This window comes from Carcharodon carcharias, chromosome 22 (assembly GCF_017639515.1).
Source record: "Carcharodon carcharias isolate sCarCar2 chromosome 22, sCarCar2.pri, whole genome shotgun sequence".
Classification (NCBI taxonomy): domain Eukaryota; kingdom Metazoa; phylum Chordata; class Chondrichthyes; order Lamniformes; family Lamnidae; genus Carcharodon; species Carcharodon carcharias.
Genome location: NC_054488.1, coordinates 37,463,504 through 37,490,834, shown reverse-complemented (window position 1 = coordinate 37,490,834; position 27,331 = coordinate 37,463,504). Strand labels below are relative to the sequence as shown.

The 27,331-nt window shown below is 39.2% G+C and overlaps 1 protein-coding gene across 3 annotated transcripts in view; it reads right to left on the bottom strand.

The window, feature by feature from the left end:
- Nucleotides 1–329: 329 nt before the first annotated feature.
- LOC121293918 (matrix-remodeling-associated protein 7-like) overlaps nucleotides 330–27,331 on the bottom strand; it is a 130,360-nt gene continuing 103,358 nt past the window's right edge. The window contains exons 4-5 of one of the 3 annotated variants that reach the window (XM_041217389.1): nucleotides 16,190–16,263; nucleotides 330–2,095 (exon numbers count right to left, since the gene is read on the bottom strand). In XM_041217389.1, the coding sequence (XP_041073323.1) occupies nucleotides 16,230–16,263 (34 nt within the window). In that variant the 3' untranslated portion in view covers nucleotides 330–2,095; nucleotides 16,190–16,229. Of the gene's footprint in view, nucleotides 2,096–4,702; nucleotides 5,225–16,189; nucleotides 16,264–27,331 lie in introns of those variants that run through there. The other 2 variants (XM_041217388.1, XM_041217390.1) reach the window with 2 other exon arrangements.

Here is a 27,331-nt window from a genome sequence, read left to right as displayed (position 1 = left end):
CTTAAAGCCTGCTCTTCGAACTTTTTCCCAGTTCAGATGAAAGATCAACCCCAAAACATTAATGTTGTTTCTCTTTCCACAGATGTTACCAGGCTTGTGGTTCCAGCATTTTGCCTTTACTCCAAATAGGTTTTTTAAAAATACTTTTTAATAGCCACTTGAATATATATTTAAATATGAAAAGATAGGTTGGTTATGTATAATAATGATTTGCAGGAACGAAATAAAATGTTATGGGTTAGTATATTCTCAGTTAAATAAATTTATCTATTCTACCAATCCAACCTAAAAGAAAATTACAAGACAGACAAATGACAAAGTCCCAGAGCTTAGGTTTGCCTCTTAGCTTTAGCAACAAAAGACCAGAGTAATTAAAGTGCATTTTATTTTCAATTTTTATTGCTGCACAAAATTTCAAAACTTCCAAGCCTTTAAAAAAAATCAAAAGAAAACAAACACTCATTCAAAATTTGGGTTGCAATTTCTGAATAGGAGCAGTTTTCATTAATGAAATTATTGCAACCACTACAACAGCACAATGCTAATGGTTCAAAAGTTCTTAATTTTACAAAAATGCTTGCACTTTTTTAAAAAAAAAAAAGACCTACCACCCTCACCTCCTAGCCCACGCCCGGAACACAGGAAACAATGAACGTGTTGGGATTTCTGCTTCACAGGAGAAAGTTTTAATAGTGAACAGCTAAGACAAGGGTCTTTAGTTATGTGGACAGATTGGAGCAGCTGGGGCTATCCTCCTTAAAAGGATAGCATTTGATAGATGTGTTCAAAATCAGGAGTCAAGACAAGAGTAGACCGAAAGAAACTGTTCTCATTGGAGGAAAGGCCAAGAACAAAGAGGACACTGATTTAGTGGTTGGCAAAAGAACTAAAAAAGAGGAAAAACTTTTTTTTTTGTACACAAGGTGGTCGGGATCTGGAATGCACTGCCAGTGTGGTGGAGGCAGATATAAATCAAGCTTTCAAATGGGGATTGTACAAGCACCCAAAGAGAAACGTTGCAGGACCATAGGGAGAGGACGAGGGGGTGGGTGTGGGATTAGCAGATTTAGCCTTGGAGAGGTGGCATGGACATAACAGGCCATACGGCCATCTCTTGTGCTGTAACCATGCCATGATTAAGGAATTCATAACTCAACTGTTTTAAATAAATCAGGAAATTGTTAAGAGGGTCTAAAAATAATGTAAAGAACTGAGAATAAAGGTTTGGATGGGGAAAGAAAAAGGATGATTGCAACTTATGCAAGTTTTGGTAAAGTGGCCCGGAAATTGTATTACAAACATCTAGCCCGAGAGGATTGTAATCTTTCAATGTTAGTAAGGTTTGTAAAATTGTCTCCTGTCATTTACTGAACATCATTACAATAATGGAAGAACTGCTGATGCATTAGGATTGATTTAAAGCGCAAAACACTTCCATCCTAGACTGTGAAGATAGTGATGGGAGTTCTACTAGGCCAGTCCATATAAATTCCACAAATGAAGAACACTTCAAGTTGAATAAATGTCAGATGCATATTGACCTTGGGTGATCTACCCAAAGATATTGACTGTGAGCTGTAAAAGAAAATGGTATCTGTGTACTTAAACCCATTCATAGCGATGCTTAATTGTCAATACTCTTTACTGAACTGTTATAATCTATACATTAAGGAAATAAAAATGACTGGAAGAATATATGTGAATAATTTTACTATGGTGTGTAGGCATCCACACATTAAATTTAATTATTTTAAGTCCATTTAGACTTGCATTCTTTTACAAGGCCTTTGGTTGCATTTGGGAAAGCTTTTCATTACTTCAAATGGAAAATAATCACAATAAAAAAAGGACATTAGTAACTAATGATGGTTACTATATCTAAAGCTATTTACCATAAATTCAAGTAACAAACCTTTGCCTGCCTTGCAATGATAGCCCTACATTCAATTAAGTAACCTTAAAAGAGTAAACAGCTACAATCTAAAGCGAATAAAGTTTGAGCTGTTCTTCCATGTCTTTTTCTGACATGTCACCAAAAGTTTCCTTTTTTTCTTTCATTAACTTGAAGATGGCAGCCAGTTGCTCTTGTTGGATCCTAGGATGGAAAGCAGAATGCACAATTCAGAGAGATATCAGTACTTGAAGAATGATGCTAACTAAGATGCATGAGTGATCTATGATGAAATGGTTCATATTTGCCTCTGAAGCAGTCTGAATGGTTCTTAAAGTTTCTACCTCAACTGCCTACTACCACAAAATAGGCCTGCAATGAACTGACATGAGAAACTGGGGTATCCCAGAATCTTTTAAAAAGAATAAGCTTCATATGGATTTTCAAACTCTTTTACAAATTATAAAGATTGCAATGCTGACATATCGGTCACTTTACCAGCAGGAATCCTTGCTCTACAACAAAATTTGCTGACAACAGGCATGTGAAAAAACTGCATTGCAGTATCTGTAGTGAAATAAAGTAAATTTGGGGTGTCAATCTTAAAGGCAGGCCAATCTGATTCAGCATTTAATTGCAAGAGGCTTTGGTTATATTTGTGCATTTCAACATATTTCTCAGGTGATCGGTGACCTTTTCATAAATGTATTTTATATTTCCGTGATGTGGTAATTATGCACTCTGGCCTCCAATCTTCAATTTGTACAGGGCTTGGAGCAACATTTTGCAGCATAACAGATTATGGTTATTTTCAATGATTTCTCAAAGAACTTGCATTTATATAGCATCTTTCCAGGCTTGCCAAAGCACTTTACAGCCATTGAAGTACTTCTGAAGTGTGGTCATTGTTCTAATGGAGGAAGCACAACCAATTTGAGTGAAGGTTCCACAAACTCCCAGTGCTGCACCATAAGTGTCAGCTTAGATTTTGTCCTCAAACCCCTGGAGTGGGCCTTTATCTCATCTCTGAATAGGTTGAGGATGCAGAACGTGACATCCCCAGTCACCAATAGCACAGGGTAATTTTGGCACGCTAAATTCATTATCTATAAACACACCGGAGATTAAATACCATCCCAATAGGTTCATCAATTGAATATTCTTAAAGAAGATTAGAACTCCACCCTTTGTTGTCCTGCTTAATGCAATGGCAGTGACCAAATTACAAACCACTACCACGTCAACAGCAATGGCAATATACTGGACCAAAACAAACTATTTGGTTCAGATTTTCCCTTGGCTTAGTCCCCATCATACTTACAGCCAACAGTGCAAAAATCATGATGAAAGCATCACTCAAGCTTCAGTGGTTATATGAAAAAGGTGAAAGCTGCCACTTGAAGCTTTACATCATTAGGAAACACCAAGAGCTCAGCTGCAATTCATGCAATATGACAAGGCTTCCGAGAGAGTTACCACCCATCAAAATTTAGATGAAACCTTCCTTCTGGGAAATCTCAAATTTCTCAGTTCCTCCACAATTCAAAGAGTTCAGCCTTGATTCCTATTACTGTAACCAAACAAAATCAAATCACACCCAAATTAGTCCTCCCTTGAATTCGGGTCTTGAAGTGGCAGGAAAAATAAAGGGTCCAGCAAAAAGATCACATTGAGGAAGGATTATCGTATAGTGAATCTGGTGGTTAGAATGTGGAATGGTCAGTCACAAACCATTGTTGAAGCAGACTGAGAAAATTTTGAAACAGATTACATGGTTTCCTGGAAGTGAGGTAAATGGCAGAAACAAAGGCAGCTTCCACATGCTGTGTAGCCTCATGCACTGTAAGATTTCATAATTCAATGGTCTTTAAATGATCACCTTCAGTATTGGCTTCAATTTTATCACCTTGGGTAAATCATTCATTCCCTGGGACTATAGTGACTGAAGACTAATCCTAATGCACAGTAACTAGGATATAGGATGTAATTTTAGACAAAATGAAAGTCAAATTTAAACTTACATTTGGTCTTGTAATATTATCTGGCAAACAGCTTTCACCAATTTCAGGTCAAATAATTGGACAGCAGTTCAATTAATGGATTCTGAATTTTCCATTGAATACAAAAAAAAAGTTGCTGAAACAGGCTGTGATGCTCAGTGCTAAACTTTTGTTTTGCAGTCATTTTGATTAAACAGTTTTACTTTACCCTTGTGTCAATGTACCTACAACATGGAACCAATAATCCCAGGGAAGAGGAGGATGAACAAGGCTACACACTGGAATTGATTCCACAGGTGTGCAACCAGCCATTCTTCACCTGAAGTAGGGTAGAGACTGTCTGGAACTACCATAGTTGAACCTGATTCTGTCTTTGTGTCCCTCATACCCACCCCAACCTACAACAGGACTTAGTGGATCGTGATCAGGAGCACCAGTTAATTTTCTCTGCCCAGTGTTACGCTTGACACCATTCAGACAGTAGTTCATTGATTGGAATGCATCTCTGGACTCCACAAGCACTCCCTGCAGCACTGTACACACTTAACTGCATTGTGCAGTTAAGTGTGTACAGGATACGCTGCAGCAATTCACTAAGGTTACTTCAAGAGCACTTCCTCCCCCCAGATTAGGAATGCCTTTGTCTCCTCTAAATTTCCCTTCGAGTCACATACCATCCAGGCTCGGATAAATATATTCTAACTGAAGCACTGAAACACTTCAGTTGCAAGGTATGATGTGCATATCTTATTAGAAAGGGAGAAGATCCCATCATGTTGACTTTAAAAATAAGTGAGCCACCACATTATAGTAACCTCTTGAGACTTTATTGAACATTGTCAAAAGGTAGTGACACATGTAATAGATAAAGCAAATGTTGTTGTTTGTTTCAGAATTACAAATCCATGTTTACAAACTAAAACATCCCCAAAATAGTTAATACACTACAACCCTGTAACAAATTCTCCTTTAAGGCTTAAACAAACCAAACAATTCTGCATTGGTGTGAGAAACAAAATGGATGTCCGGCATTAGTTACACAAAGATATAAGGCTTGCTGTGCACAAAACATTAACATTGTCTGTATTGGATAATCTGTGTTATAATGTAGCTCATAACTGAAAGCACTGAATTATAAATGACTATAAAGAAAATGCATACTATTGTTTTAGACTCTACTGCAACATCTATTACAGAATCTTTAACAGCACCTCCCTACTGAGGATAAGCTTCTCATGGGATTTTTGGCTTGACATCCGAAAATTCAAGCCCCCAGCCACTCCTAATTCCGTCACGTGCAAGAAAGACTCCAGATTGGTTCTACTCTTCCGCTCTGTAAAGAAAAAAGTTCCTTTATTAAATCACCACAAATGATCAAATATACATGGAGACAGCAAGATATACACAGATAAACTGCACTTCTTATTAACTGCAAAGTTATTGCCTGATGAATTTTCAGAAAGTTACTAATCCATTGAACAGGGGGAATCCAAAGTAAAGACTCAACATATGTACTCTATGCTGCAACAGGTCAGAATACTTAACTGAATAAGGCATGTGGTTCCACAGGCATCAGCAGCCCTCTGGTACCTTACCCAATGACTACAGGCTGAATGTTGCCAAGTCACTCAAATGCATAAGTCATCAAGCTGAAACCCAATCCTATCTTTGGCCAATGTCCAAGTGTGTACAAGGCACTCTTACAAGTTGGAATGGAAATCTTGGATAATTCTCCCTCTGTCTGGCAGCCATTGAACCCAAATGCAGCTTCACCCTGTGCTTTACCCAGATGGTGTGGAACTGCTCACTGGTAATCTTGTGATCTCAGTTTAGATGAATTTTGGTGTATGGTTAGGCTGCTATATACACCCCTAATTCCATGACCACACAAATTTGTTATTTTCTAACCAGAATTGGAAAGCATTGCAATAGCTAAAACCACTGCTGAAATTCAAGTACTCACATTTCTCCTCAACAACCCCTAACCTTCAAACAGTTTTTGCATTTCAAGGTTTTAAAGATTCCAGGGCTAAACTGTAATATTTTAACATTTTGGCTAAACTAGCACAGAGAGAACAGACTGCCCAAATTCACCATCATTATAAATTAATTCAATTCAGTCATTTATTTGCAACCAAAAAGAGGAAAACAATTAAAATGCTAACTTCACTGTAAACAGGCCCAAAACCAGTCTCAGCTAGAGCTGCGTTTCAGAAATAATGCTACAAAACCCATGTTACCACCATTTTAAATAAAGGAAATGCATTTCTATATTATGTTCTTAACATGTCTAGTTTCCCCTTTTGGAAACTACTTTTCAAATTTCTAAGAAATTACAGGAAATGTCATAAAGACATTATATAGATATGTGTTCCCTCTAGACAACAATAACTAGGTTCTCACATTCTCTTGCTGCATGGAGATGTTACCCTCTTCATTAGAGATTTGCCAGTGCAATTTTGGGTAATCATACAAATTGTTTTGCAGGCCAATTATCTTCAAACTGATAGGTTGCTGAATTACTACATACAACTACACCTATTTCATTTATACAAATTGGATTTACAATGGAGACTGACCTTTTTTCTTTACACTTTGTGCAAGGTCATTTTACCCATGCAGACTGGATAAGTTATACATTTGAAAGTACCAATTGAAAATGGATTGGTTTGATAGTGAGTAGTTTTAAGACTAAACTGAGGTAGCATATTTTATCAAAGACAGTAGAATGTTTAGGTTTTCACCTGATCCAAAAATCTCTTCATTGATGTTTGCATCAGGAGCAGCTCACTGCACAAGTCACCCATGTTAAATTGGTATAAAAGACCCTCTGCAGAAATATGCTACTCAGTTTAAGATCAGGAATTGTTCTTTGGGTTGATAGTTCATTTTTTTTTTTTAAAAAAAGCCAAAACATGGAGTGAAGGGAGCTTGCATTTAATTGATTTCCTGGGCAATATATTGTTTTGCCAGGTTATAGTATTGCAAAATATAACATGAAACTCATTGCAGCAAAATAATCCTAAAGTTCTCACTACATTGAGAAAGTAACATTTTTCTTAGACAAGTCATGGGAAGTTTCACAAGTACCTCAAAGTAAGTTGATCGACAGACAGCAAAATATCTCCTAACAAAACCAAAAATTATTTAAAACCAGTTTTGAAAATACTGAGATTGATGTGCTACGATCAAAGTACCAAATGCCACCCAATAAAATCACAACCATTACAGAAACTCCAGATAGGAAGGTAAAACAAAAAGTCAAGGCATATCATATATCTTCTGTTTAAAATTAGGAAATGTTTTGTACAGAAAAAAATTCCGCTCTAGCCTTGCCTTCAAGCATTTCAACTCTTCTGACCACTGTAGTGTTTAAATGGAGAATACCAAGTTATACCACCACATTCCAAAATAGGCATACAAGAGATGTTCAGACTAGAAAATGGACCTTCATTATACCCATTAACATCAAGCACTCAAGATGACAATCAGAACAAGTACATCATGAGTTAGCTAAACAGCAAAACTAGCATATACTAACCTCCAGAAAAGCACATCAGCTGTAACAAGTCCTCCAGTTGTCACCAACTATTCCTGCAGCTACCTCAAGTATAAAGGCTTTCTTGGCTTGATTCAAAGCTACCTCCTAGGGGAAGGACTTTATCCCAACCAACCACTATTTCCAACACCAAAGTGCCCATATTGAAATATTGAATCACTATCCTATTTTAATTAGTGGTGCACCAGTTAGTAGCTGCCAACTTTTGATAATTCCTCTCTCAGAATAGGGATCTCTTCAATAGAGGAAATGCAGGCACAGAATCCTAAACAAGACCACTACCTGACACTACCTCCCTCATGGATGCCCATATCAGGACCAAGAGGCCTTTATTATTTCCATGGTCCCCCGAGTACTTTCATTTGATGAATACAGCAAAACCTTTTCTAACTACACTAGAGAAAAAGACCATTACCATTCTGCAATTTATTTTTAAAACTGGTTACTGGCTAATGAGCAAGCTTAACATTTGTGAAATGCTTCCACATGTACAAAAGATCAATCTTCCAAGCTTTCTAGAGGAATCCCTCAATGGATTGATTATTACTTCAGATTGAAACAAAAAAGGGAGGAAATATTTTGCATTGAAATTATTTGTAGCTGTTTTCCCTTTGTGTAAGTGTTGGGTTGAAATTTTACACAGTGCTCCACAAGAAAACTGCAGCACACAAACAGTACATTATAAATTAAAACCTGGACTTACCGGCGATTCGTTGTATCCTAGAGTATGCACCATCGTGCCAAGGAAAGGTAAGTGCAGCAAAATAATGTTGACAAATACATGCAGGAAGATGTTGACAGTGCGCAACAGGGATAAGAGAAAGAAGCAAGAATGTGGAGCATTATCTTCAAATTAACTGTGCCCCAGTAGTCATTGCAGTTAGCAGTAAATAGAAATGTTTCTTCACAAATCTAGTCACTCAGGCTTTAAATAGAAAATGTGAATATATACATTTATATACACCAATACATTCCTCATAATCCCATGAAGTTGTACTGAACCAGACCAATAATCACTTCAAAAGTACTTCATCAGTTATAAAGTGCTTCAGGATGTCCTGAAGTCATGGAACGTGCTATACTAATGCAAGTTTTCTTCCTTTTACAAACCCAAGTTGTCGTTAATGGGTGGATAGTCATTTCAGAGAATTATCAATTTGGATACAGAACTGATGTGTTGAAGCAGTGAAAGAAAACTCCTCGTTATAATGATCCTCTCCACGAGATGTTTCTGAATGCTGGACTGGAAGTGGTTTTACCAGGTGCAGGCAGGTCAGAAAAGCTCTTTCGAGTTGGTGCTGGGGGTCTAAGGGAAGGGAAGATTTTCAGCTGCAGTAGTCAAAGTTTACTTGCCAAAAGAGAAATTTCTCCTTAGCCACTCCCTTCTGAAGGGGAACCAGGAGGTAGGCAGCAAAAAGAAAGCCAAACAGTTAGCTCTGAATGAATTGAGAGCCAATCGCAGGGAAAAATACTTAATTTGAAAGTTCTGGTTACAGTAAACTGAACAATTTTGTAAAAATAGCTATTAAAAATCAGCAGTGATTTTTTCTTTAAAACTCAGCTTAAATGCAACTCAAACTCTATTACTCCAGGAACTACTGATGTAATGTGGAATTACAAACTGGACTAACTGCTCTCAAATAATTCAGGTTTTCACAAATTACACTTAACATCTTTGGAAACAGTTGCACTTATTCAAACTTGCTTAAAGGAAAAAGGGTGTTGGTGTTATAAGTGCTGGCCTTTTACTAGGACTGGTATCTGAAGGATGACATTCTTGAATCTGTGCCCATGAACTGCAAAATATGCGCACAGAAAAAGGGAAGTGGGATGTGCTTCACTTATGTTCAATCCAATCCCAGTGGTACTTGGGCAGGTCTAACAAAACCCCTGACCAAACTGCAGTAATTAAAGATGAGCAGGACACTTCCTGCAGAATCAGCAGCTTCAGGCCTAGAATATCAAAATACTGATAGTTAGTAACAGCATCTCTTCAGACATGACTGGCTAGCTCATGAGTCTAACAGTCAGGGATTTGTCATTCGCCAGATAGCAGTCCCAATAAAAAGTACTTTCTTTCATACAAATTTAAATATACACATCCCACTTTCGAAAGTGGTGGAAAATATAACAATTCTGTACACAGCTATAACCTCAGCAGTCAAAACATCAGTTTTATAAAAAAGTTCTGGAACCACACCAGAGGAAAGTTTTACAAGTTCAACAAGCACTGTGCCTTTCGAAATTAGATCAGAGGTAATGAACTGCAGCAAAAACATTTGAACCATGAACACATGTCAAATTCCATGCGTCCAAAGCTCTTACAGCTCTCTCATACTCACCAATAACATTTCCACAAAACATTCACATTAGAGTCAATAAAAAAAGTCCAGGATATCTGACCAGCCTGAAAGAGAACTTATACTCTTGTTCCCTCCACAAGCTTTTCTTTGTTTTGTTATACCAGTCTTTCCTTTCACCTCAGGTGTGCAAAGTATCCAGAGGAATATAGTCCTCCCTTCAAATTCCCACTCCGACAATGTATCTCCCAATATTTTAGCAGCCAGGCTCATAACTATGCAGTGAAAAATTAAACATGCAGACCCAGGCCCCACACTTCACATCATCGTGTTACTTAGGAAACAAGCTGAAGTTTAATTTCCAAGTTAAAGACCTTCTAGCACTGCAAACTTGTCGGCTCCCAAGACAGTTCAAGAATAGCTCAACACATGCTGAGCACAGTGCACATGTAGCAGCACTTAACACTGAACTCAACTTAAACCAAGATACCTTTATTAGGGACCTGCAATCTGCATGTTATTTTCATGTTATCCAAACAGAGGGGGAAGGTGCAAGAAAGCACAAGTCATTCAACTTTAGTGCAGATGATTGCCTAAAATATTTAAAAGAAAAGTTGGAAAAGGAAACAGGTCAACAATTCAAGCAACTGTTAAGAGTTTAAATACACTCTTTAACCTGCCAAAACTAATTTCTAAAGGACGCAATAAACAGCTGCCTTCAGTCACTAGTACCCAGGCCCTCCTGTATCAATACCATTACATGGGAACAGTTAAGAGAAACTACCCTTCTTGGTAACGAAGTCAAAATTTTGTTTTTAAAGAAATGATATTGCCATGCTGGCTGTGCTCAGTGTCCAAGAACATGCAATTAAAAATTGGAAGGTGGTGCACAATTGGATTTCTGATATCTCTCACACTGGCTCTGACATTCCTTGAGCCAATGTAGAAATATAGATTTAAACTACTGTGGGTAGAATTTCTTTTATTTGGACAATTTCAAAATTAGTGGTGTAGCATTTGCTAGGCCATATAATACCCTCAGGTTAAGAGCCGAGAAACACTTGAACTGCCAGAAGATGCGCCAATATGTCCCTGGTCAACTCAATCCATGTTATTTGCCTTTTTCTCTGCTCTAATTACCTTATCCTCAATGCACCACAAATGGAGGAAGTGATTGGTCATCTTACCTTGCAGTCCAACCCAACTTGAGGGTTCTAAAAAGGAACAGTGCATCAGATAAAGTGTTGTTCCATGAGAATTCATTGTTTAAGTAATGGATTTGAGTGTTTTCCACCAGTTCATCCAGTTAAATGAAGTAAACTGCCACATATGACAGTAAAACTATCACAATAGTTTTAGATCAATATGCTTTCAAATTCAATGACGACCTTGTTGCAAGTGTAAAAAATGACTGGGTCAATCGTGAGGCACCGTTGGCTAAGAGCCTGCTAGATCTCACGACTGGCAATGGCTGCTTGGGAGTCAGTTAGCCATTCATCGTGGAATTTTATCCCAGAAGATGGTGATGTGAAGGAGGAAAAATTATTCAGATATTTCCCCTGACCATCACACTAGTTCCTACCATTTCTGTTCAATTGTTGCTTGTTCAATCACATGCGAACAGGCCCAATATTAATAGTTTAGTCAAGCCAAATGTCAACTAGTTAGCACCTGCCTGCTAATCACATGCAAGTCGATGACTAATAATGACATACCTCCACAACAGCCACGTGCCCTATCCATCACTTCAAGCAAAACCAAATTAGCTTTAAAAAAGGAGTCATTTCTATAAAGTTACTCTTGCCACATTACATATTGGTGATGCTGCAAGATCTGTTTCCAAGATAAGTAATTAGAAGATCCTTAAGTTAACCTAATTGAAAGCCAACACTTTTTAAAAAGAGTGCCCGCAGTAGATTCTTTCATAAGCGTAGTCCAAATTTCTACTTGCCGGCAAATTACAAGTTACTTAACATCCTGAAAGCATGCAATCGTTGCACATATTGCATTATTTCAGCAAACTTCCTTAATGCCAATATTTCATAATGTTTACAACAAGCTGTCAGAATAACTATCTTTCCCGTTGCGTCCACACTGAATATTCCAGCTGCATCAAAAACTCCCATCACGTAACACTTCTGTTTCTCAGCATAAAACAGGGTGATAATGGCAGGAAAATGTAACAGGATCATAATCTCCCCAATTTTTCATTGTATTTATGGAATATTAAAAGACAGCTCTCATTTTTACTTAGTTAGAAAGGCTGCAACAGCCTGATAAACAACATTTGGACTTTTGTTGAGATCAAATTACACGCATTCTCTGGTCATCTTGTAAGAGTACATTAGAAGGAAACAGGGAAAGGGCTACCATGCTCAAAAGCAGCAAGCATATATTAGGATTTTATACAATATATCAATCCATTTAAAATAAACAAATGGCAGTTTAATGCAATTATGAATTGTTGCCTACATTACACTGTACTCAAAGCAATTCATTACATATTTGGCGATATTCCAATAACAAAACAAATTGTTTTGTTTTAAAAATTGACTTGCTATGGTCTTGTGGCAATGGTCAGAATAAAGCAATCATTTTCAGATTTTGACCAAATAAAAAAACCTATAACTTTTTTCCTGAATTTAAGGCAATTTAAAAACAATGGGAAGAATTTTAATTGGTTTTAAACTCAATTGAGAGAAATCAGTTTTGCATACTTAAAACTTATTAATTCATCTCCATTGCAGAACAGTATAGGGTGCCCTCTAGTGCTTTCCTAGTGTGCTGCCTTCCTCCTGGTGATGTTTCAGAGTATCTTTGCAACTAATTAGTGCCATCAAGTGGAAAGACAGAAATCGCCTGTAATGGAAAATTAATTTAAAAAACCCTTGAAGATTTGGAATTGGGCAGGGAACCAGTTTTGCAGTAGTTTCTTGAAACTGTTTACCAAATTGATAACTCATTTATCCAGCAACAAAACAATGACTGCAGAATGTTTCTTTATCCAAATGACAGCTCGAGCTATCCTTAACTGATGCAATAATTACACTGTATCCATTGCTGTTATGAATGCTAGAGGGCAGAAAAGAGGAGACACAAACAACTGGTTGGCATGTAAAACACCAATACTTATACCCAGAACTCCACTCCACCACTGGGTGCTCCCACACATCCACCCTCCACAACTAGTTTACCATTAGCAGGTCTGCTTCCAACCACACGAACCCTGTAATCTGGAATTCTTTGGCTAAACCCATCCCATCCTCCTTTTCTTTAAGGCCCTCTTTAAAAACACATCTGACCAGGCTTTTGATCATCAGACCCAATGCCCCTTTACATTATTTCTGATCATACTTCTGCAAACAATTTTATTTTGCATTGAAGGCTGTCTATAGATGCTATTTGTTTTTGCTGCCACAAGGAACAAGCTCCAGAGTGCCCTTTCCAGGAGTAGTTCTGTCTAGCATTTGGCCCTTTGATGTTCCATGCATGTTCCTGTGATGGAACAGATCACCCACATGTATCAACCTGCAAGGGAGCTCATTTACTAGGCATGAATTGCATGTGGGCAGAGGCTGGATCTGCAGCAATCAGCAGTCCCCCACATGCATTCCACAACCACAGGACTGCTGTCCAAATGGCTTCTGTTCTGCAAGTCTGACTAGAATTAGAATGGTTGCAAAGCCACAGTTATTCTGGCGGCTTGCACAGAGGGGTGAAGTATGCGAGGGGTGTGGTGATCTATTTTGAGCTGACTTTTGCCCAGAGAGCAAACTTCCAAATGCTTCCCATCACTGCTCAGTTATCTGACAGCCAATGTCTTAAACCAAGCTGCTTTTAATCTCTGGGTGATGTCTTCTGATCAGGAAACACATTGCAGAGATTAGATGTTCTAAAAGTTTGATTAGGGTCCTGAAGAGGCTTCATTTAAATAAACAATTTCTAACATTCACCTGCAGTTATGAACATCAACACAAACCTAAAATACATTCATATTTTATTCTTCAATTTGTCCACTTCATCCTCCACTTGCACATGTAAATGACACAGCTAGAAGCATACAGATCATTTGATCCTGCACAATTATACATTTTCTTGCGTGGCCTCAAGTCATGCAGTGCAGTGCACCTCAGATCACAAGTATTTATAGCCAGTCCCAAAGAGGCCCATTTGTACAGCACATGTACCTGGGAATATTCTACACACTATCCATTACATGATGCATTGTGCAAAAGATACAAAACAAAGCAATTTCACAGCTAAAACACCACACAGGATCATTTACAAATACTTCAAACTTGGAGGCTGCAATTTAATTTCTGCATGAAAATGGAAAATACAACACAAGTTGTATGACCAGGAGATTAATGCGATTTAGCTCATTAATTTAGTACAGGCCAGATGGGATAAACAAATATTTTCATATTGCTGTGTTTATAAGTTCTGCTTTTTCACAAGGGAGCAAGCCACTTAGAATGGTTAATAGATCTGTTTAAGGGAACACTACTGTAAAATCCAACAGGACCCAGACAACAAACCACATTGGTCACTGAAGATTTTAATGCCCATGTGTCCAATAAGCTTTGAAATACAATAACTAGAAAAGTACAATTATGGCTCAAAAATGAATTAATTGCAGATCCTTAGAATGCCCCAAAATGAGTGACTGCAAAACGGGGGCAAAATGGGGTTACAACCAGCCTGGATCTGTTATGTTTATGCACCGAATGCCACATTTTCCATTTCAGCAAATGCAATTTAGTAACAGCCACCTTAATGCACAACTGCTTACAACCAAGTGCAATGAAACCCCAACACTAAATTGAAAAATATTTTAGATTGCTTATCCAGTGGAAGGTGGTTCTATAGATAAACAAAGCAATTGTCCTGGATCAGTGGCAGTGTAGCTCAGAGGACACCTTTGACATCAGCCACCAGCAGGTATATTGCCCAGGGGGGGAAAAGATCAATGACCTCTATCACACCAATAATTCTTGCCTCCATTTTAAAATTCTCATCCTCTTTTTAAAATCTTTCCATGTCCTCAGCTCTCTCTAACACTAACCTCCTCCAGGCATTATATCTGCACACCTACAATTCTGGGCGCTCGTGCATCCATTAATTGTTCAACCACTGGTGGCCAAGTCTGCAGCTGTAAAGGCCCCGAGTGCTTGATTCACGTCAAACTTCCCCTAGCTCCCTTTTCTCCTTCAATCTGTTCTTTAAAACCTACTGATTAATATTTTGGCCATTTCCCCCAATATCTCCATATGTGGCTTCATGTAAAGTTTTTGATGATGCTCCCATGAGGCACCTTAGGACATTTTACTAAAGATTGATTTCTTGCCCTCCCACTTAAAAGGAAACCTAACAACTACTCCACCTCTAATCTAGAGGGGCATTCAATCACTCCACTAGTCTGAGGGGACACAGATTACACTTGTGTAGCACAACATATCCCTTCATTATAAATTGACTCCAAGTTATAGGTCAACACTCTTGATTTAGAGTTTAAAAATACACTGGGTTGAAGAGTGTGGATAGTAGGTTCATGTTCAGAATTATCTTGGTCTTCATTAATGGCATCACAAGAAGGGGGCCAAAGGCAACCAAAAAAGTCAGTCTCTGAAGTAAGATTCATGCATCCCTTAAAAATACTCACCAGTGCCTTTAAACCCAGCTCAATTTGTAGGCCACAAGTATAAAAATGTCAGCAAAATCAACCAGTGACACGCTGGTACAAGTATAACCAAAATGAGATTGGAGGAGAGGATAGGGAACAAATCACTTTCTACTCAAGAATACATGCCAGGACAGACGGTCTTTGGGGGACTGGTGGAAAGTAACATTAGCAAAATAAGTTACAAAGCCTGTTGATTTTAGTATGATAAATTATGCATTTGAGGAAACATCTATCTATGGTAATTACAGTAGAAAAAAATCACAACTGTACCAGATCATGCTAATAAAAGTAGAGAATGGAGCCAGAGAGAGAGAAAAGGGACCGGTGATGGTGGTGAGCAAAAGGGCAAGACACACAGACCTCAAGAGGTACTGTGGTGGTTTGGGGTGGGCAAGGAGAGAAAGAACACCATCCCTGCCATTAGTGCAATCCCTGTGTTTGTATCATTATACTTCAGTTAACTAAGCTGTACTGATAAGTGGAATTTACTTCCCATTAAGTATCCATACGGTCACACTGGATATGAGCTTATGAAGCCTGTATTAACAGCCAAGTGATTCCTGTTTAAATACTCCATTCCATTTATAAAATGCTGGAACTTTACCCGATTGACCAATTAATACAGGTTTGCAGTAGTTTCAGGTAAAAATGGGTTAATTTATCAGGCAGGCAATGCTTCAAGAATGACAGATGGAAATTGTGTTACAATGTGATAGATTGACATGCATGGGGCATACTGAAAGTAAAGAACCTTACCAATATATTGTTACAGAAATAGTCTCACCAGGCCTAGAACCTACACGGAGGTGAAGTCAGGGGTTAATTCAACCCTGCAATAAAAAAGGTCAGGAAAAAGGTTTGCAAAGCTCAAAAAAAAACAGCAATATTAAATATTGTAACAAAAAATTGATCTAGGCATTTTGCTAACGTTCAAAATAAAAAAATTAAAAACCAATGAAGTCATTATGAAGAGTGCACAAATATGGTCCTGATGAACAAAAGGTTGTTTTCACAGTAATGTGGGAGTTTTTTATTCAGCAAATGGTGTAACATTTTAATTGTTGTTGTCTTTTGATTAAAAGATGTAAGCCCAAAAATTATTACTACTAATATTCAGATGCTTAGTGTTTGTACGGCCCTGATTTTACTGGAGGTGTTGAGCCAGTCCTCACTGAAATAGGTTCAATGAAGGCAATAAGTGTGCATCTGCTGATATCACCAAATGTTAATTTGAGCCTCACTGAAACAAAAAGTGAAGATACATTACAAGCAGTCATAGATTACAGATTTAAACTAGTTCACAGAGTATCATCCAATTATGTACAGCACAATATTGGATACCACACCATGTTAGCTCAGCCAGGGTGGAACATTTCTGGAGCACCAACGGCACCATACGGCAGGATAGCTTGTGTGCCCACATAAGGTGGGGCTACCAAATGAAACAAGCACCAAACTCATTTGGATATCAAGAAGTCAAATGACAAGTGTAGTGACTGAGCTCAAAGTCAAGCTCTCAATGCAAGGAACCAATATCTTCTTTCCAGAATAATGAATGAACTACCTATATTTATTTAATCCTTTATCATGCTGTTCACAAAGGTGCCTTGTAGCCAAACATGGCAGCCAGCTTGCCCATAGCAAGGTGCCAAGAAAAGCAACTAGTTAACCCGTTTTTGATGATGTAGGTCAAGGGATAGAATGTTAGCTAGAGTGCTGAGGAGTTCCCTCTTGGTGCAGAGATCTTATGACCACCTGGTTAGCTGGAACTTCAGTTCAACAGGGCACAATTCAGAGTACAGTTGCCTAGTTTGTATGCTCAAAGTTTCATAGCAGGACATGAATCCATGACTTCATGACTCAGAGGTATGTTACCACTGAGCTTAATGGAATGCAAATACCAACTGCAATTTTAGTCTTCTGGACAGATGGCTAAGCTGCTTATCCAAAATAGCTAAAGACCTTCTTTAGGCATACAGCTCAGAGTCCAACTGAATTAAAATTAACCAATAACTCAAGTCCTAGCAGGGTGGCTGCTGTGGCTTTCCTCCAAGGCCAAGATAAGCAAGGACTTGTTGGGAGAGGAGATGGCCAGTTCTTTCTGGTTCCACAAAAACTTTGATATCCCTGCCTTCCTGGAACCCCACTCCCTGTACTTACAAGTGGTGGAGGGTGGGAGCCCAATTTTCTAGAGGCTGTCAGCTGCACCCCATCCACTTCCTCCCTGTATTAAAGTCCCAGGACTTAAAATAGCCTGGGCCTGATGAATACAACAGCGGGTAAAATTTCCATCTTATCTACCCACTACCTGGCCAGAGTGGAAAATTAGGGTCAAAATCACAACCAAACGGCTGTTCATTCCAATGATTAAAGTTGTTTTTTTTTTACTTTCAGTACAACAGTTACCCAAATAAAAGAATCTGAATAGCTTCCATAGTATTGTCTTGACTCACTGGGTCTGCATGGGAACTCCAAATCTGTCCGAATCTACTTAGGAAGCCAAAATGAAATTCACTAAAAAGTCAGTGGTAACAGGAAACTCAAGTTAGCATACATTTATAGGTTTAATCTAACCAAGGCATTTCACACAAAGTACAGTCTTAAACTACACAAAATGCCACTCAACAGTACATACCAACTACATTACTGGACTTCTGAATCCATCAGCAACATCTACAAGTATTTAAACCTTCAAACTGAGCCAATTCTAGCTTCTTTCATATTACTAGAGTCAAGATCTTGACACATGTATTAACACAAAGACGTTCAGCGTCAAGCACCTTTTCGTGCAGCATAATCCTTAACCCACCTAATATCATACCATTTTGAGGCCATTCAAACATGTTGAAAGCTAAGATTGCAGAAAGATAGGACAGGGCTTAATATCCAGGGACTAAAACTCAGATTTTGGCTAAACCATCAAGGGAGTCACCAGAGATCAGATATATTAAAGGGATTGAATCAGTTTACCTGTCAAGTCTGGTATTCGGCATTATTAGCAGACACTAGGTTAACTGTGGAGTGCATACTGAATGCTGTTGGTTAGTAAGGAGCTGAGCACAAAATTATGTTCTGCCAGTACACAGCCTCTTCATCACCAAGACCTCCTGTAGTGCCTCCTTGCAGCAACACAAACTAGGCAAAAGCAATATAATGCAGATGCTGGAAGTCTGAAACAAAAACAAAAATACCTGGAAAAACCTCAGGTCTGACAGCATCTGCTGAGAGGAATACAGTTGACGTTTCGACTCCGTATGACTCTTCATCAGAATGACTAGGCACCCTCTGGCCCTAGGCTAGAGTCATATTGGCCCCCAGGGATGTGATATATATGCTCACTGTGTGTGGAGACACCCCTGACATCCAAAACAGGTCTGTCCCAGCTGTGGGCCAAATACTACCCACCACCTTGTGGGGCTGAGTCAGGAGAGTCAAAGGCACTGGAGGCAGTTGGTGGTTTGTTTAATTGAGCTCCTTCCAGCAATTCCTGCAACCAAGTGCCAGACTTAGGGGCTCCTGCTCTTCCTCTGGATTCCATGTAGCAAGCCAAGAGGAAGACACAGATACTGGGCAAATCTGTTGCGAGGCATTTTGCTACACACCTGTGTCAATTTAATATTATGGAAAGTTAAGTTGTGGATCTGTGAGGAGCAAATTAGTGTTGAGGTTTTCTCATGTTATTACATCTCTGCTAGATAAGAGTTGTGGGAAAGTAAACCAAGTTGTAGCGTTCTGTCTCAGACGATGGCTGCAGAGATTGCTGTTTGAGATTTTACGAAGTGCAAAGACAAAACACTGATTGCACTTTTTTGTACAAAACCTTACAGGCTTCCTTTTTGGGCTAAGTTTTCTCTTGTGAATTAATCTTATTTCAAGTTTTAATTGTAGGCACTTCAAAAGTTTAAAGACAAACATGTAATACTTTTTAAAGCACATGATATTTTTCTCTGCTTGTGTGGGGAAGAAGTGGATTTTTTTCTTCTTACGTGGATGAACAAAGAAAAGTACAGCACAAGAACAGGCCCTTCGGCCCTCCAAGCCTACGCCGATCATACTGCCTGTCAACTAAAACATTTTGCACTTCCGAGGTCCGTATCCCTCTATTCCCATCCTATTCGTGTATTTGTCAAGCTGCCTCAAACACCACTATCGTACCTGCTGAGTGAGTAAGGGAGACAGGCCAATAAGAGATGCAGCAGTGAGGACAAGAATCTGGAATGATTTAGCAAACTGGAGGAGACACTTGGTGTGTACGGATGGGCCAAATGATATCAGACTTTTAAATTTATGAAGCTGGGTATTATTTCATCTACAGAGATCTAACTTTAATTAAATATGTATTAATAACGATTCCAAAGCCTTAGGATAATCAGTGAGTTCTAACCATCCATACATAAAACTCCTGTTAAAAAGTTCATATAAAGAAGGGCAGAAACCAGCTCAGGAACTGACTTGTTTGATAGGTAGACGTAGAGAAGATGTTTCCACCTGAGCGGCGGGGAGGGCAAGACCAGAACTAAGGGGGAGGTCATCAATATAAGAGTCACTAATAAACTCACTCAGGAATTCAGGGGAAACTGTTTTACCTAAAGAGCAGGGAGAATGTGGGACTCGTTCCCATAGGGAGTGGTCGAATGGCCTGTTTCTGTGCTGGGAAATTCAATGTGATTTAGATATTGAGGTTAATATTTGATAAGCCCCAAAAACGGGCATGGGCATCGCGAAGTGGGACTGCAGTGTCAGAGTTGGAGGCGTTGAACAGAGACAGAACGGGGTGGTCTAGGTTGCATCCTTGCTTCCTCTTCGTGCCCCTCAGCTGTTCAGCTGTGGCTGGTGGCAAGGGCTGTGCCCTCATGGGGGGCAGGCTGTGCAAGTATGTAGAAGACCAGCACGAATCTTAGCACACGGTCCACTCAGTGTTATAAGAATCCTTTAGATAGGTCGAGGCAGTGAAAGTGCTGCCACACACATTGCCCACGTACGTGTGGGTTCTGCATCGGAATAGTGAGCCACATGGTCAGCGGCTAGCCCTTGTTGCCTAGCAACCGCCCTCTGGTTTGCTGTGGTGGCTCAGATGTAGCTGGCACAGCAGACTGCCCGCAGGATTGAAGGCATTGCAACTGCTGGCAGGACGCACTGCACGATTCATTGCATATGATTCTGGTGGATCTGAGTTGACACGCATGGTCCACAACATGAAGTTCTTGCATTCAATAGCGCCCTGCACCCAGGGGAATGCCTGAAACTCTGAAGCCCCCTGCTCACCCTGCCCGCTGGCCGGAGAGAATGAAAGGTTCTCATCCCACTTCGAATCGAACAGCTCGGTGACCTCCCTGAAGTGACAATGGATGGGGAACTGGGGGATGCTGCCAATTACCCCAGCTCCAGCCCGGAAGGAGCCAAAAGTTCATGGTCACGGTAACCTTTGTAGCCACTGGCAATGCCGTCCATGCCCTGCTCTGAGGTTGCAGTTGTGGCTGTTTTCAATGAGGGTGTCCTTAGCGAAACACAGACCTCTTGCACATTTTTTCCTTGCTGGAGGTTCCAGGAAGGAAATTGCTCCCTGAACACCCTGGGTGGATAGGACCTCCTGTTGAGAGCTGTTCTTGCCCCTTCCTCTTCCAGCATCTTGTCCTGCTCTGCGCGACCTCTGTTCATTCTGCTTTATTCCAAAAGCAATGCCGATGTTTGTGCACTTCAAGCTTTTGATGTTTTTCTTCCTGAATTTGTAATTTTGCTGGAGTAGTTTCAGTATTTCAAGGTTTAAAGCCAACAAAAGAGAAATGTAATAAATAAAGTAAATTTTCACATTATGAACCTGCAGTCATGGTTACTGGCCAGAATCATGATTCCAGGATATTTTGATAAATGCATGTGAATTTTAATCCAGGTATGAATTCACACATGAGAATGGGGTGGTTTTTTTTTTAAAAAGTTTGATAGTACAAATTGAAATTGAGTTTAGAGGTTTTTACAAGAGTTAAAATTTTTGTTTGGGAACCATTAGAGTTCTTGCTCTGAAATTAGCTGGGAAAAAGGAATTTGGTTAAAGCCTCTTTGTTCAGGACAGAACAGGTTGAACTGCTTCATCAGTATTTGTGGGATGTATTTGTTTCTTGATATTAAAAAAAGATTTGGTGGGGCGGGGGGGAAATTCATTGGAATTTTGAAGCATTTGAAGGAATTATTTAAAATACGGAGCAGAATAGTTTCAGGGATGAGAAACTTCAGTTACATAGATTAGAGGGGTTGGCACTGTAGCCCTCGGAGAGAAGGTGGCCAAGGACAAGATTTGATAGAGATGCTCAAAATGTGGAACAGGTTGGGCAGAGTAGATAGGGAGAAGCTGTTCCCACAAATAAAAGAATCAAAAAGGAGAGGGTGCAGATTTCAAAAGTGATTTACAAAAAGCAGCAAATGTAACATGAGAAAAAAAACTTTCACAGCGAGTGGTTTAGGCCTAGAAGAAGTGTGGTGTAGACAGATTCAATTGAGGCATTCAAGAGGGCATTAGATGATTACTTGAATAGAAACAATGTGCAGGGGTACAGGGAGAAGGCAGGGCAATGGCACTAGGTCATAAGGCTCATTTGGAGAGCCAGTGCAGACAGGAGCCAAATGGCCACCTTCTGTGCTGTTAAAATTCTGAGACTCAAATCTGAAAAAGTTGTAGGGAAAAATATATCACAAGCGTTTGAAACAAATAAGGACTAAAGAGAGATTCCAGTATTTTGTGCGTTAGGAAAAAAACTGTTCAAACTCTAACCACAGCATACAGCAATGTCTTTGATTGGCTCTTTAAGAGAGTGGGGATAGTGGTGAAAACACTCAACCGTAAAAGGGCATTCATCCCACTCTTTAAAAGTAGCAGGAATGGTGCATAGGTGACCAGGTGATAAGAATGCAAGGGTGGGTGTGTTTGAACCACCGTACAAAAGGACCCTATAGCATAGTGGACAAGGCTAGCCATATGGTGCATGGAGTACAGTTGCCCAAGCAGGTAAGCCTATTCCACACTAACCAGATGCAGTTAGCAACATTTAAAACAAGGCAGTGCACCAACAGGAAACTTGTGCATGGTGGGTCAAATGGGGTCAATAGTGCAAGAATGTGAGGAGCCCCTACAAATCTAGGAGTGCTGAGGGTGAAAATGGTGGTGACCGTGTAAATGATGCAAATGCAAAACCAGTCACTGGTAAACAGGTCTCTTGCAGCATAAGGTGGCAAACAGATGGCCAGAACAACCACTGGAGGGAAGAAACCAGCATTTTTAATCAAATGCCTTTGCAGAGAGCAAGTCAGCCTCAAAACCTGGTCCTTTTGGGCATAAGATCTCTTGCATATACAGGAGAGGGGAAGTGAGAATCACAAGTGATTGTCATGAAGTTGTGGTTAAGAGGGGAATAATAAACATTTGCCCCAAGAATGTATGTCTAATCAATGTAGAATGGGGAAAACCATTTCGCATACGGTGCTACTCATATACAGAAGAAAGGTTTACATCCAAGATAATATTCTGGGGAGGGAAAAACATCCAAGGCTGCAAGTAAGGAGAATAAGGGATATGGAGACTGCTAGATTATGAAAGGGTGAGTATTATTGGCAACACCAGGGGAGTCACTAAGGCATTTTGTTGGAAGCAATTTGCAACTCAAGGGCAGGCATCCATCTATGTGTGCAAGGATAAAGATCAGGAACTGCATGTTCATCCTGCTACTTGAACAAGAGTGTGCAGGGCATCCAGATAACACCACCAAGGAAGCTCTCAGTTTTTCCTCTCAAATAATAATGAGCAATGCTCCAGAAATACTCCAGGCCCAAAGAACTGACTAGATCTTATACCCACATGAATGGTACTATAAACATGATGTGCACCATGAGGTAGTGCCAGTGATGATTAATTTAGCAGGAATGGGACTACCCCCATGGTGTAAATAAAACCCAAGCACCGCAAAATTGAATGCTGCATCAAGTTTCAGGGAATGAACCAGCACAGTGAGAGGATGAACAGGCTTGTCTGATGAGGGTTCAGGGAATCGAATGAAATCTCATTCGTGGGCAGGTACGACATAACATAATTAATGACAAAATATATTTGACACTGGGACAACACAAATAGTTCAGATTTAGTGATTTTAGACAAAGTGGTAAATACTGTTAGAAATAAAGGAAAATATTAAATGGGATGAATGATGTGCAACAGAATAAATTAGAGGAAGATCAAATCATCACTGTTCATTTGCAAGATGTGGTGGGATTTGGTAGGGGCCGGGGGTGGAATTGGAAAACATGCCTATCCTACAGCATGAAATGAAATTAGAGGAGGATAAAAATGCCTCTGTAGAGGCTGAAGGTGATACTTGCACAATTTATAGCTCTTGGTTGGTGGAACAGGCCCATGAGAACATCCAGAGCATTGTGGAAGGAAGGTTGCCCTCCTGGGTTACTGAAGCATCTTAGGGCTATAGCAACTTACCAAATGACCATTGATGTCTATAAAATAAGAGGACTCAAGCAGGTATACCCAGTGAAATATGAGTGCCAGCTGGGGAACTGCAGCACAGGCATATTAGGGTTGGTTATGTATTATCCTGGCTTAAAGGAAGAGAAGCCTAATGATCTTTTTAAGAGTTGAAAACATTGTTGCAGGGAATCAAGGTCACGTGTTGTATTATAACCAATGCCCTTAGGTACACAGGACGAGTGGATGGGATCACTTGCATAGCCCTGGATTTGTCTGGGTGTACTTGGAAAGGGATAAAAAGATACTTTTATTTGCCTGTATGAGGTGACAAAATGCAGCATGGACATCCCAGTTCACTTGGGATCAGGTTCACTTGGGATCAGGAAGGGCTCCAATTGCATGGTCATAGTGATGGCAGGGAAAAAGTTCCCAACACATGGCATATAAAAGAAAGGGGGGGGGGGGGGGGGGGGGGGGGGGGAGATATTGTATTACAACCACAGCAGGAATACCAGTATGAGGATCTTTTCTGTCCTATGTAGGATGGAATGTTTTGCTTTAGGCTGGGTATGCAGGCATTATCCAATGTTTGTGCTCATGGATGGGTGAATATTACTGAAGGGGCAGAATAAGGGGAATGGATTAGATTTGCAAGTATAGTAATGTTCATAAGCAAAATTATATACTTAAGGGTAGTTGTGGTAAGAGATTGATATTTCTTATATTTGTAGTAATGCTGCAAAGCATTAATATCGTTTGTATTTCTGATCGTAAGTAAAATGCAACCCAGTTGTGGTGTGGACCAGCATGCGGAGCTCACCAACGGGTAGGAACATTGGAGTGAGGATATTAGGACAAAAGGGTAGAGGAATTCTGACCAAAGGCATCATCACTGGGGCTCATATTGGACATTTTAAAAGAATTTTCACAGAGCAAGGACAAACACCAACACTGAACTAGTTAGGCAATTAGTTCAATGTTTACTTTTTTTTTAAAAAAAAGCATTGGTTAACTAGTTGGCTTTTTGTACCCAGACATACAAAAATAGGACAGTTGTGAACCCCAATCCAGCTGAAGTAAAATGTTTATGAAATGACCAAGGTAAGACTGCTAATTTAAAGTTACAGGTTGAAATTCCAATAGGGACTGACCAAGTGACCTCAAATAAAATAATTCGCTTAATTAGTTTAAGCACAACTGTTTAGTTTAAAAATAAAGCAAATTAATATACAAATGAACAAGGTCATAGTCACGTACAGAACAGGGATTTAAAAAAAATACAGAGGAATGATCTGATTAAACAACTAGCAAAATGCACAAAGAACGTCAGTAGTTTTAAAGTGATCCATTCCCTGCTGTAATTAGCAACTTGAACCACCCAAATAATGAATAAATTGTACAAAAGACTTCCTTCAGATCTTCAGAAGGAATAAACAGCACATACGCATTTGTTTATTCCAAAGCCAAATCCTCATATTGGAGCTGTATTAATGTGGAAAATTTGTTTAAAGCAATTTTTGTGTTGCATTAAGTTATTTAATGTCACAGTGCTTTGAATACTGTTTCTATACAATTTAAAATCTTGGTCTTTGGACTGAATAAGTATCTCTAATAACATGTGAACCATTAGATTTGCAACCAGATGACAAGGCAGATGCCAATTGACTTTGCTGGCATTAAAACTCACTGACGTGGGAATTCCAATTATAGGAACAGGAACACTAAATAATAGTTCAAGCTAGATAAAGGTTTTGATAAATAAATACGTTTCAGACTCAAAAAGTTACTTACAATTGCTCAGATTGTAAAACCAGCCAGCCAATACAAATACAGGTTTGCATAAAGCCAAATTGGTTACCCAAAGTGACTCGATAGCATTTGGCCAGATGAATATCTGAATTTTACTCAATTAAGACATTTCAGATTTGGATTAGCTTATCCATTTTTTTGGAGCAATGTGGTAAGAGTAACATTTTGGAACAGCAAGCAAAGCTGCAATTGTCAAATTTGATGGATGCAGCTTCCACTGGCCTCAAAACAGAATTTAAAAAAGGAAGAAATCCATGGAAGATGTGAAAGGTTCAGAGGTAGGTTCAAGCTCATGGGTACAGAGATTAGGATTTCCGAGAATGGAACTGGGTTGTCAAGAGAAATTCAATAGATTCAGTACTTCCAACCATTCTTTCCCTCCCTCTGGACAATATTTTTGAGGGCATGTCCAGAGGAATCCCCAGGCTTCCCTAGTCCTCCTGCATGACCAGTAGCAATTATGCTGCACACCATGAACCCTACAATTCCTTACTGAAAGGACCATTGATTCTAGAGATGAACTTCTATTTAAATAGGAGACAAATCAACATGGAGCATCTAGAAAGACATTATAGGGCCTGCAGATCTTTGACTGCTCTCACTCTACTAGCCTGATGGATGGGCGTCACCACCCCTTGGACAGGCATTACCTGAATACTTAAATGATCCTCAGATAGGATCATAATTCCAGATGGGCAGGCAGAAGTTCCACTGTTAGCATTTCTATACCTTGTTTTTACTATGTCTATTATTTCACAATTTTCTAACCTGTCCTTCTGCTGTTCAAGGTTTTACAGCTAGATACATGCAGGATACTTGTTCAGGGTATTTACTTTGGATGTTTAATGGTTTAATTTTTTGTTGAAATCATGGACTCAGTATTAATATACCTACACTACAGCAATAAGTTAATTTGAACTAAATACATTTGAAAACAGCAGAACCTGAAGTAATTATTGAATCCAGTTTTAAAAAACATGCAGAAATCAGCCCATTTTCAGCTTTAATTTGAAATCTGGCTAAAATGTCCAAATTATTTATTTATTTATTTAAAAATGTGGTTAATTGCCTTGGTGCTAATTGAGGTTTAGTAATCTTTCAAAAAGGGAATTTACAAAAAGGTCCTTAATGAATAAAGGCAAATCCCATAAATCTCAACATGAAGCTCTTGCAAGTCATCCTTGAAAATTGCACAACTGCTGTACTGTCAGTGTCAGTAGTAGAAAATTAATGTTTAAAGCCTTCTTTCATTAACACAACCTAATCTATTCAGCAAACTAAATAGATAACTATTTTTCAGAGCTGCATCTGTCTCTAAAGAAAAAAGTTCTTTTTTTTTTGCACTTCTGACTTGGGATATCCCATTGCACTTTGGTCAAATAAACCACGCTCCCAGTGCGTGATGGCAGGCCTACTACTGCTCTTTACAAAATTATGCATGTTGGTTAAAATGTCATTTCACACCGGCTTTTAATAAATTGCGCTTTTACTAGCACCCAAGTAACATTCCTGCTAATTTTAAATAACAGAATAAAATTAAGACCGCTTTTAGGAGTTTTAGAAATTACTGAATATCAACTGTAGCTTCCAGGTGCACATATACCCAATTATTCTCTGGCAAATAA